Raw genomic sequence first — 12,768 nt, forward strand, 5'->3', positions numbered from 1 at the left:
ATGAGCAGTGGTTTGACCTGCTACTACGCTCATTTTAATAAACAGCTAAGATAACAGAGAAAAGTCACAACAATTGCAAACGACACAACATAATAACATAAAGCCAAACTCAAAAACTATAAGCCAAAACACGTCACTGCAAAGGTGGAACGGAAACGACAGCGGACAAGTTTCGGCGACAAACCGACTTCCTGAGACAGAAAGTTGAAAACGGTGTTGCAAACAAAGTTTGGAAAGGTAATTGAAGTGCAACAACTTTTTTAGCCGTAAATAGTCCTGGGCAATATCACATTTTGCTCGACGATATATTGACCTGCAAGTAATTGCAGATAAACGATATTATTGACATTAATTTTTTTGAGACCAAATTAAACACTGATGTAATGACAATATATGCAAATGCAATTAACTTGTGTTTCTCTTATATTTTAACATTGTAATTGAAATGTAAACTTTTAAATACCAAGTTAAATAAAACAAACAAATAATACAAATAAAATGTACTCTGTCTGTAAGCAAAATGTTGCACTTTAATAAACATGGCAACCAAAATCAATAGAATAGGTTATGTCTCTGTTTTTAAGACGAGGGTGTACAATCCACGTGGGGTACGACGTGGCTCGGTTGGTAGAGCGGCTGTGCCAGCAACCTGAGGGTTCCTGGTTTCATCCCCGGCTTCCGTCATCCCAGTCACATCATTTGTGTCCTTGAGCAAGACATGTCACCCTTGCTCCTGACGGGTCGTGGTTTGGGCCTTGCATGGGAAGCTCCCACCATCAGTGTGTGAATGTGTGTGTGAATAGGTGAATGTGGAAATAGTGTCAAAGCGCTTTGAGTACCTTGACTGTAGAAAAGCGCTATACAAGTATAACTAATTTACCATTACATTTACATCAGTGGCCTAGTGGTTAGAGTGTCCGCCCTGAGTTCGGTAGGTTGTGAGTTCAAACCCCGGCCAAGTCATACCAAAGACTATAAAAATGGGACCCATTACCTCCCTGCTTGGCACTCAGCATCAAGGGTTGGAATTGGGGGTTAAATCACCAAAAATGATTCCCGGGCGCAGCACCGCTGCTGCCCACTGCTCCCCTCACCTCCCGGGGATGGGTCAAATGCAGAGGACAAATTTGACCACACCTAGTGTGTGTGTGACAATCATTGGTACTTTAACTTTATCAACTATATACAACCAGAGCAATAAACAAAATGGCTAAATAAAGTTATGACCAAAATGATCACAGTTATCATTATTATCATGGTATTGTTGAATGGGCTCAAAAAGTACTTGCACACACACTAAACTCTTTTACAAAGTTGTTTTTTTAATAACTAAAATAAATAGCCACTCAATACACTTTCTTAACAGAGGAAACATCAAATATTATTTTGGCTTCATAAGAGCCACATCATTTTATCTGTGTGTTTAAATATGTTTATCTTCCATTTTAAATTGTAAAGGGTAATCAGTGGTTTCACTTCCAGTTTATGTTACATCACGTGAGTTCACTCCCCGTTGAACGGAGTTTGTGTCCGTCTGCTTCAATTTGTCGAGTTTATCAATCACTTTGTGCAAAAACAGTACATCCTTTGTTTAATGTGAATAATGTAGCACAGTTGTTTGGACAGCAATGTGTTTCTACAATTTTAGATTGGGGAATGACGTTTCGTCATGGGGAAAAACAATGTTTGTTGTTTACATATTAGCATTTAAGCTAGCTAACAAGCTAGTGCCAGTCCGTCCGCAACCGCAGAAACTGATGCAATAGAATGACTGCACTTTCAGATCGTCTCGCTTGCCAAACACACGCCTTAAAAAAACACAAACTTCAATATGAACGAAGAGCCACATGAGGCTTAGGAGCCGCGGGTTGGCCAGACCTGTTAGCGAGCCAACGACGTCCCTTCGCCGCACAAAGAGTCAAAACCTCCTGAAGAAGGACAAGATGATTCACCCCCTTTCTTTTAATTTCACTATAGTACGAACGTGCGCAGCTTTTGAAACCGATGAAAAGCGTGAATACTGTTGAAGCATACACATGGTGATTTATCGACGCTGGAAAACTTAACTGACTCAATTTTCATTTATTGTCTGTTAATCGACATATCGTGACTCGGCCCAGGCCTAGTCGTAAATAACTTTTTTTGACTTCTTCAATAATACTAATATATTATGTTGGTTCGTCACCGAAAGTTGATTCACTGTTACTTCCGTCATAGTTTGTCGCGTCCTTTGTGGCTTAAAGTTGTATTTCGGCTTTATATTGTGGTGTTGATGCATTTGTATTTGTTGTGGCTTTTGCAGTCGTGCTGTAGCTGAAAGTTGTTGTGTTGTAATTTATGATATTGTCTTGTCACGTTTGCATTTGTTGTGACCTTTTTCAGCCACCTTAACTATCTGACATTTTTGTGCCGACTGATGGCGATTACACTCTAAATGTTTACCATACCATTAGTCTTGCTCTTCAATTATGTATCTAACTAATTGTGTGAACTTTTACATGTAAACTTTAGGCACTGGGGTCTTTGCTGCCCCAGCCACATTTTCTTTTCTTTTCTTTTAATGGGGTGCAGCTTCACATGAAAAAGCCAGATTCAATTTACATCAAACAATCCGCTATTTATTGATCACAAGGCATGCTGTGACACACACAGAGCTATTTCATGTCCGCATAATTGTGTTGTGTAAATTAAACCAGATATTTTCTGATGTGGGAAAAGGGGAAAATAATTTCACCTTTGTTATAATTTCACCTTTGTTATAATTTGGTTTCCTAGAGGACATGGACTCCTTGTTCCTGCAGTGTTTCCTCTGTGCTCTCAAAAGCAAGGTGAAGAAATCGGAGCTCCCTCTGCTGACAAGCACATTTCTCCGCAACCACATGTTTTCCTGCTGGTAAAGAATTACTCATTATTCACAAATTTGCTCAAGAGAAATTAAATTATTCTCTCAACACCTTGTGTTTTTCTAGCCCGAGTGGAAAACAACTAGATATTAAAAAATCCAGTTATAAAAAGGTATATAAGTATGTGACAGTGTTACATTATTCATTTCAGAGTCCATTAGAATCCCACTGGCCTTTATATGAACAATCTTCCAACAGCTGTCCAAGTTTCTGCAGGTTATGCAGCAGCAGCACAGCATTGTACGAGTGAAAGAATTGACGAAGGGCGTGGAGAGTATTGTAGAAGTGGACTGGAAAAACCCAGAGTAAGTTTGGCTTTTAATAAATATACATTCAGTTTCTATACATTTACAGAAAACTGCATTCATACTGAAAAATACTGTACCTTTTCGTGTATTTCTTATTTGTCACTTGTAGATTACGCTCCTTTTGTGTTCCTGAGGAAACGGAAGTTGAAGCAATTCCACTACAAAGTGGAGAAGAAATGTATCATCCTCCTGAGATCACCATTTTATACTCTGTGTCAGCCCGATTAGAGCCTCTTTTTCAGGATGCAAAAAAAAGGTTTGTGGGTTTTTCCCGAACCGGGCTCATGATGCATCCACATGTCTTTGTGGTTCAAATGTTTTGTATTTCCTTTTTAAATGAAAAACTGATAGCGGTGGGGCTATGCTGTGGCCGTCCTAAACCTATGACCTATTTTTGAAGAGAGTGAGATAAAATTACCACGGCTCCTCACTTAACTAATTTCTTAACTTCTTTGTGTGAATTATATTTTCAATCAATGTCATGTAATGTCTTGAAATGACTCTGCCATTGATTATTTTTTCCAACTAAATTACTCTGAGATTACAATGTGCAGTAACATCAAATGCTGCTAAATATACTGCAAACCATTCTAAAATATATCCAGTGCTGCCCACATCGATAGATCATGAAACCTGTAATCGTATAACTAAAGCATGGGTATGCAACGGACACCTCCCGCTGAGCCCACTCCACTGATGGGACTTTCAAAAGGGTTGGCCAACATTGCTGAGGCCCCCCTCCCCAGTTTACTTCTTTAGAGAAGCTAAACAAAGATAACTTTTCCTTACACCCAAACAAACATTTTCTTGGGACCAATGCTCAACGTGCTAACACTTTGTAATAGTTGTAGACCAGGGGTCACCAATGCGGTGCCCGCGGGCACCAGGTCGCCCGTAAGGACCAGATGAGTCGCCCGCGGGCCTGTTCTTAAAAAAAAAAAAATTTAAAAAAATGTTGTTTTTTTTGTTTTGTTTTTTAATTAAATCTACATAGAAAAAACTCAAGATACACTTTCAATCAGTGCATCAACCCAAACAACCTCCCCCATGCACACTCATCCACACCCACTCACACAAAAGGGGTTACCGGTATTTCTTTCTGCTACCAATATTCTGGTTCCCACAACATAGACAACACATCTGCAAGGGACACAGTCCCTGAAGCACACATGATTTATAGGCTGCTGGTCCACTAACATTTTCATTAATTACTATTTTTTATGGAATTATTTTTATATTGTTTTACTTTCTTTTTTATCCAAGAAAATGTTTTTTATTTATTTATCTTATTTTATTTTATTTTTGAAAAAAGGGCCTTATCTTCAACAGACCAGGTTGTCAATGAAATTAGATTTGTTTAAACGGTTTTTTAAACCAGGCCCAGTCCAGATAATGTCCAAGCAACTCAGCAACACACACCTTCATTCATGTACACAGAAAAAAATTAGGGAACACAACAGATTGCATATAATTTATAAACAAAATTACATTTTCAAAATAAGCATTTATGTACAGTCCAGATTATGTCCAGGTCACTCAAATGAGGGAACACAACAACAGATATCATATAATCTATAAACATAATTATACTTTCAAAATAAGCCTTTGAGGACTTCTCATCTTTTTTTAAATGTTTTTTGGCATCATTATCGTTTTCAACCATGTAACTTTCTAAAGTTAGAAAATACTGAATAAATGTTTTAAAGAAAGTACCGGTAATACTAAGTGAATATCTGTTTTTGGCCTTAAAAATAAACATTTTACCGAGTACTATAATTAAATTGACTAAATCATGATTGTCAATGAACTCTCCTAAAATAACAGAAACCACATTTATCTTCATAAACAAACCAATCCTTAAACACATTTTTTCAACTTCCACCCAAAACAAAGACACACTATGACAATACCAAAACAAATGCAGGGTGGATTCAGGCTCCTGACAACAAAATCGGCAATCATCTGACTCTGTCATATTCCATAATTATAACATTTTCCCTGTGGGTAAGAAGTTATAAATAATTTTAATTTGAAAATAACGATTTTGCACATCGATAGTGGTTTTATAGATTACTTTGAATATGGCATCCCATGGCAACGGGCAGTCAAAAAAGTCCTCCCATTTTCCATTTGTGTTGTATGAGGCAGCCTTCAAAGATTTCTTTATTAAATAAAAATTATATATTTTTCTATTTATTTTAGTTCCTTTTTGCCAACTAGAATTTCTTATTAGAGGTTTACAAACTAATAATTTAGTAGTTCCATAATTAATTATTTGTTTCCATCTTTTCCCAATTACTCCAGTTAGTTGATAAAATGAAAAGCTTGAGCAAGCATCACCATACATAGCTCTAAATTCATCATACTTCATAATTTTACCATACTCATTGATAATATCATTGACAAAAATGATTCCTCTTTCAAACATATTTTTCCAAAAGAAAGGCTTTCCATCTATTACAATATTAGAGTTCATCCATATTAACTGCTGCAAAATATCGTCTCTTTTTTCTGGCACATAAAATTGAAAACACCACTATGAGTGGATTGTTTCCTTTATGAACCCCGCCATGTTTCCCAGCAGACTCTCTGGGAGGGGATCACTTGTAAAAAAGGATACAATTTCTTTTGATACAGTACATGTTTTTTGTCCAACAGGACATTTGTGTACCACTCAATGTTTAAATACATCTTTGGAACAATTGATGCTTTTAAAGACAGACACGTAGCTTCAAGGTTGAGAAGTTTCAGGCCCCCATATTCATACTCTTTGTACAAAACCTTTCTTTTAATCTTTTCTGGTTTGCCGTTCCAGACAAAATCGAAGACCCTCCGCTCATAAATCTTAAAAAAGTTTTGTGATGGAGCTGGTAATGACAAAAACAAATAAATAAATTGAGGAATAATTAACGAGTTGGCAATAGACATTTTACCATACAAGGTTAGGGATTTCCCTTTCCATAATTGCATAATTTTGTCCAGCTTTCTTAGTCGATTATCATAATTTACTGAGCCTAGATCTTCCAGATTTTCTGGGACAACAACACCAAGTATGTTAACTGGTCCATCTGTCCACAAAACAGGCACTTTGCATTCCATTCGAAAGGACGTTCCCTTTAGATTTCCGATCCTTAACATTTTACATTCATCATAATTAAGCTTAAGGCCAGATTGCTGTGAAAATATGTCCAAAAGATTAAGAAGGTTCCGCAAACAATGAGGAAAAATCTTATCTTTGTGAATCAGCCTTTTCTGACATGAACTTCATCAAGAACAAACACAGAACACGCCTCACTGATGCACATCTGCAAGACTCACTCAGAGTTGCAGTGTCAAGTTACACACCAGAGTACAACACACTAGTTAACAGCATGCAATGCCAGGCTTCCCACTAACTGACAAAGAAACAGATAACAGATTTGGTGTCCAGTTCAAAGTGTGACATGATTTAAACATTTGAGAGTTTACTTTTGTATTTTACATGAGTTATTATTTGTACAAACATGGTGCAAAGTAATTCATGATTTGTTAAAAAAAAATGTTAGTGGCTAGCTAGTTAAAATGGGATATTGTGATTTCACAAGACTGTCTTAGAAGTGATCATTTGAAAATGTTCAATTTGCATTTAGAGAAAATATAAAAATAAAGTGTTGCATATTGATATTTATCTGTTTCTATATATATTTATTGTGAGAAATCATTAAGATGATCAGTGTTTCCACAAAGATAAATATCATTAATTATTAATAATAACAGAGTTAAAGGTAAATTGAGCAAATTGGCTACTTCTGGCAATTTATTTAAGTGTGTATCTAACTGGTAGCCCTTCGCAGTAATCAGTACCCAAGAAGTAGCCCTTGGTTTCAAAAAGGTTGGTGACCCCTGTTGTAGACTGTAGAGCAGCGCACACAGTTTAACTTAGCTTGAGGGGGTAGACCTAGAACAGAAAACACTACTGAGTCCAGACCAAGACACTTTCCCATATGCACCTCGGGCGTCATGTATTAAGACTTGTGTGGTTATCCTGCTAAAAATGGTGTACGCTCAAATACAGAAAACGTCACATAAAAAAGTTCATATGTATTAATGTGTGCACGCGCATTTTGTACATCCCAATCAGCGTGGAATTGGGCGCACATGTTGGAGTGGATTGCCACTCCTTGTCCACCCCTCATTTAAATATGCAAATCATATTTAAATTAGCCACGCACCTGAAATCTCTCGTGTTGCACAGTCAGAAAACACAAAGATAATGAGCAAGACGGCAAAAAAAAGAATGTCACCGAATATGAGTTGGAGGTGCTTCTTGCTGGAATGGAAAAAAGAGCTCTATTCCACTATTGTTGCAAGTTCATGCAGCAGTGCATGCGCCGGGAAAAAGGTGTAGTTTAGTATTTCACACACACTTTGCACGGATTTCTAACATGGGTACACTTTGCACACAAACAAACAACTTGTTTAAAAGATCTTAAAGATGTAGTTTAACCAAAAAAAACAGCTAATTTTTTACTTTAACCACTGACTCGAAGTGATGCTGTAAAGACGAGATATTAAATTAGGGGGGTACCGTATTTTTTGGACTATAAGTCGCAGTTTTTTTTCATAGTTTGGCCGGGGGTGCGACTTATACTCAGGAGCGACTTATGTGTGACATTATTAACACATTACCGTAAAATATCAAATAATATTATTTAGCTCATTCACGTAAGAGACTAGACGTATAAGATTTCATCGGATTTAGCGATTAGGAGGGACAGATTGTTTGGTAAACTTATAGCATGTTCTATATGTTATAGTTATTTGAATGACTCTTACCATAATATGTTACGTGAACATACCAGGCACGTTCTCGGTTGGTTATTTATGCGTCATATAACGTACACTTATTCAGCCTGTTGTTCACTATTCTTTATTTATTTTAAATTGCCTTTCAAATGTCTATTCTTGGTGTTGGGTTTTATCAAATAAATTTCCCCAAAAAATGCGACTTATACTCCAGTGCGACTTATATACACTACCGTTCAAAAGTTTGGGGTCACCCAAACAATTTTGTGGAATAGCCTTCATTTCTAAGAACAAGAATAGACTGTCGGGTTTCAGATGAAAGTTCTCTTTTTCTGGCCATTTTGAGCGTTTAATTGACCCCACAAATGTGATGCTCCAGAAACTCAATCTGCTCAAAGGAAGGTCAGTTTTGTAGCTTCTGTAACAAGCTAAACTGTTTTCAGATGTGTGAACATGATTGCACAAGGGTTTTCTAATCATCAATTAGCCTTCTGAGCCAATGAGCAAACACATTGTACCATTAGAACACTGGAGTGATAGTTGCTGGAAATGCGCCTCTATACACCTATGTAGATATTGCACCAAAAAGCAGACATTTGCAGCTAGAATAGTCATTTACCACATTAGCAATGTATAGAGTGTATTTCTTTAAAGTTAAGGCTAGTTTAAAGTTATCTTCATTGAAAAGCACAGTGCTTTTCCTTCAAAAATAAGGACATTTCAATGTGACCCCAAACTTTTGAACGGTAGTGTGTTTTTTTCCTTTTTTATTATGCATTTTCGGCCGGTGCGACTTGTACTCCGGAAAATACGGTACATATGCTCTAATTGTGCATCGCAACTGTTAATGTTGGGACAATTACATACATAAATGCACTCACCAAGAAGCCACCCATCGCCCACAGTTTGCAGCATCGCCAACTGTACTGTTCCTGCAGTGTAAATTGACAATTCAACAGCAAGCCAAACTCCATCCAAAATGAATATGGGAATCAGGGAGTAGCATCCAAGTTCCAAGTGCTTTAATAGGCGGCTAAAGAAAACATGCAAATATACGTTAAATAATGACTACATAGTATTAGTAATAAACATTTATATACAAGTAAAACACAACATGAATCAACTGTGATGTAAATAAAAGTTCAGACTTCACAACGAATAATAATTTTGCACAATACAACATACATTTTATATATATATATATATATATATATATATATATATATATATATATATATATATATATATATATATATATATATATATATATATATATATATATATATATGAGTCGTGGTCAAAAGTTTACATACACTTGTAAATAACATAATGTCATGGCTGTCTTGAGTTTCCAATCATTTCTACAACTCTTATTTTTTTGTGATAGAGAGATTGGAGCACATACTTGTTGGTCACAAAAAAATTCATGAAGTTTGGTTCTTCTATGAATTTATAATGGGTCTACTGAAAATGTGACCACATCTGCTGGGTCAAAAGTATACATACAGCAATGTTAATATTTGGTTACATGTCCCTTGGCAAGTTTCACTGCAACAAGGCGCTTTTGGTAGCCATCCGCAAGCTTCTGGTGGAGTTTTGACCACTCCTCTTGGAAAAATTGGTGCAGTTCAGCTGAATTTGTTGGTTTTCTGACATGGACTTGTTTCTTCAGCATTGTCCACCCGTTTAAGTCAGGACTTTGGGAAGGCCATTCTAAAACCTAAGCTATTCCTTTACCACATTTGATGTGTGTTGGGGTCATTGTCCTGTTGGAACACCCAACTGCGCCCGAGACCCAACCTCCAGGCTTATGATTTTAGGTTGTCCTGAAGAATTTTTTCATTATGCCATTTACTCTCTGTAAAGCACCAGTTCCATTGGCAGCAAAACAGACCGAGAGCATAATACTACCACCACCATGCTTGACGGTAGGAATAGTGTTCCTAGGATTAAAGGCCTCACCTTTTCTCCTACATACATATTGCTGGTTATTGTGGCCAAACAGCTAAATTTTTGTTTCATCTGACCACCGAACTTTCCTCCAGAAGGTCGTATTTTTGTCGATGTGATGTCAGATGAAACAAACATTGAGCTGTTTGGCCACAATACCCAGCAATATGTTTGGAGGAGAAAAGGTGAGGCTTTTATTCCCAGGAACACCATGCGCATGCACTCATAGTACATGAAGCCACTGGACGTTTATAGTAAATTAATTATTAAAATATTTGAAGTTTTGACAGGGTACTTGCTTCTATTGTCACTGGCGCAGCTTTTAAATACTTTAAAGTACGGTACTGGTTGATCAGATCAGCAAATACACTGACTAATTGCATGTGAGTTAAAACATACCACGCAATATTTGTCAGCCAATCAAATCTTTGCATTCCAAAAGGTAAACATGGCGACTCTAAATTCAGAGACGGGCGAGAGAAGCAAAGAGAGTGTCCACAGAAATAAGAAGGAAACAAATGAGACTTACTCAGAGGGAAGGCATAGTCAAGTGAGTGTTCGAAGGGGAAAAGGAGCGATATGTCCCTGCTTGCTTCTTCTGCTCTCCCTTGGCCTGACCAACAGCTGCGGTGGACAGGTGGAGAAAAAGATAACGTGCAACAACAACAGAATAATAAATACAGACGATTCTCTGTAAGAAGAAGAAAATGGTGCTCTTGGTTCCAATAAAACATGGCAATGTGAAATGCCATTATGACACATGTTGTGACCAAACACACACTCATATCTGAACTGTAAAAAAACACTCACAAAGCCTAAAGAAAGAGGAAAAGCAAAACATCCACTTTAGTGTTAGTGTGGTATGATCTCTTTTTTGTTTACTTTTAATTTTGAATTTTTTTTTAAAATTTTTTTAGCAAAGTCTACTTTCTTAATACCTTGTTGTCTCTGATAGTACCACAGCAGACTTGACTGGTGTTTGTTTTCTGATGTTCCTGCAGGAAAGGTGTGATACTGCAGCCTGCTGAGGTGAGAAGTATTGTCACTGACTATGTGAAGATGAATGACTTGGTGAATGAAAACAATAAGAAGTAAGTAAAATGTTTGTTTATGTAATGAATATGTGCAATATTAGTATGAAATCAATGCATTATTTTAAATATATCTATTCTCTCAACATTAACATTAGAGGTGTGAATCTTTGGGCACCTCACGATTTGATTACGATTCAGGGGCTACAATTCGATTATAAATCAATTATTTATACATCTATAATTATTATATTCTATGTTGTTGTTATAGTGAATATTGTTAATATTTTGTATATTATTATACAGTTTAAATATATTACATTTAATTATTAATGATGATATGTCTACAAGACTTCCTTTTTGCTACTGATGTATGCAGTTTTGCGTCAATTCCGGTTTTTATACAAGCATTTTTCTATACTGTGTATATATGTATATCTTTTATATATATATATATATATATATATATATATATATATATATATATATATATCAGAGGTGTGGACTCAAGTCACATGACTTGGACTCGAGTCAGACTCGAGTCATCAATTTGATGACTTTAGACTCGACTTGACAAAATGTAAAGAGACTTGCAACTCGACTTAGACTTTAACATCAATGACTTGTGACTTCACTTGGACTTGAGCCTTTTGACTTGACATGACTTGCTACTTTCCCCAAAACCCAACGATTAAAAAGTTATTTGGGAGCGCGCCGCCCCGTATTTTTCATTTTCTTCGTCTGTGTCTATCAGCGTGTTACTCTGTTGTTCCTGTCAGCGTGTGTGCTCTCAATACAACAGCCAATCAAATTAGATCTACGTTGTTTTCATCCCACAGCATTCATCCAATCAAAATGCAGGACAACCAATGAAGAAGAATTGTCAAACAATGCGGCAGTGAGAAACAATTATGCCAAAGTTAATTTCGTTCGGGTATTAAAACTACGACTTGGTCAACAAAAAACGAATTACCGTATGCAAATCACGCAGTTCGAATATTACAGACGGAGACGCAACAACTTCCAACTTCGTTCGACATTTGAAGTTGCACAAAGGGTAAGTTTTGAATGTAAGATAACGTTTATTGGCTAAGTAAAGTAACTTTTATTTGCTGTGTAGTTAAATCAGTGAGGCTGGAAACTCACTGCTAACGTTATAACCATAGACATCTTATAAGGGTACGCAGCATCGAGCGCTACTGCCTACAGGTGCAGACGAGACGCGGGACCGCCATCTTGGAGTGGTGATCCGCTCCACTCAGTGCAATTCATTTGGCAGGAGCAATGAACTGTCAGCGCATTTAATTCATTTTACCTCATTGAATACCACTGATTTTCACACGTTTTTTTGTTATTTATGTAGCTATGATAAAGGACACATGTTTTGGCGTGTTTTATTATTCATAGTTTGCTTAACAGTAATATAATATTCTTATACGCTATAAGTGACCAGACGTCCCAGATCAAAACTGGGAATATAATCCCAGAGAAAGGGGAAAAAAACGGTCAGCTATTTTTAAATGGAAGAAACAATATGATTAGGTTATATATACATGCATATATCCTACATAAGCAATGTATGAATACATTAGATATCTATATATCTTACAGACTGTATCTCTGTTGCTGCAGCAGCAGAGAGTTTATTCTGTCTTGACACTTTGTATTGATATTTTGTATTACATTCTTCCCTTAAATGATCATGTTTACAGTGATTGTTTTATATGTATTTGTTATGTATGTCGCTTTGGATAAAAGCGTCTGCCAAAAACTTCATCATAAACATATATA

General features: G+C 36.6%; 2 protein-coding genes across 3 annotated transcripts in view; one reads left to right on the forward strand and one right to left on the reverse strand.

Moving 5' to 3' along the window:
- LOC133653869 (uncharacterized) overlaps positions 1-12,768 on the reverse strand; it is a 236,429-nt gene that overhangs the window by 143,690 nt on the left and 79,971 nt on the right. The window lies entirely within an intron of this gene.
- The window catches only part of eif2d (eukaryotic translation initiation factor 2D), a 53,193-nt gene that overhangs the window by 10,351 nt on the left and 30,074 nt on the right, over positions 1-12,768 (forward strand). For both annotated transcript variants that reach the window (XR_009826783.1, XM_062053620.1), the window contains exons 7-11: positions 2,776-2,893; positions 2,970-3,015; positions 3,102-3,208; positions 3,321-3,467; positions 10,948-11,037. Coding sequence is in view for 1 of the 2 variants with exons in the window: in XM_062053620.1 (XP_061909604.1) it covers positions 2,776-2,893; positions 2,970-3,015; positions 3,102-3,208; positions 3,321-3,467; positions 10,948-11,037 (508 nt within the window). In the remaining variant the exon portion in view is untranslated. The remainder of the gene's footprint in view (positions 1-2,775; positions 2,894-2,969; positions 3,016-3,101; positions 3,209-3,320; positions 3,468-10,947; positions 11,038-12,768) is intronic.

The sequence above is a fragment of the Entelurus aequoreus genome, linkage group LG07, assembly GCF_033978785.1.
Source record: "Entelurus aequoreus isolate RoL-2023_Sb linkage group LG07, RoL_Eaeq_v1.1, whole genome shotgun sequence".
Classification (NCBI taxonomy): Eukaryota; Metazoa; Chordata; class Actinopteri; order Syngnathiformes; family Syngnathidae; genus Entelurus; species Entelurus aequoreus.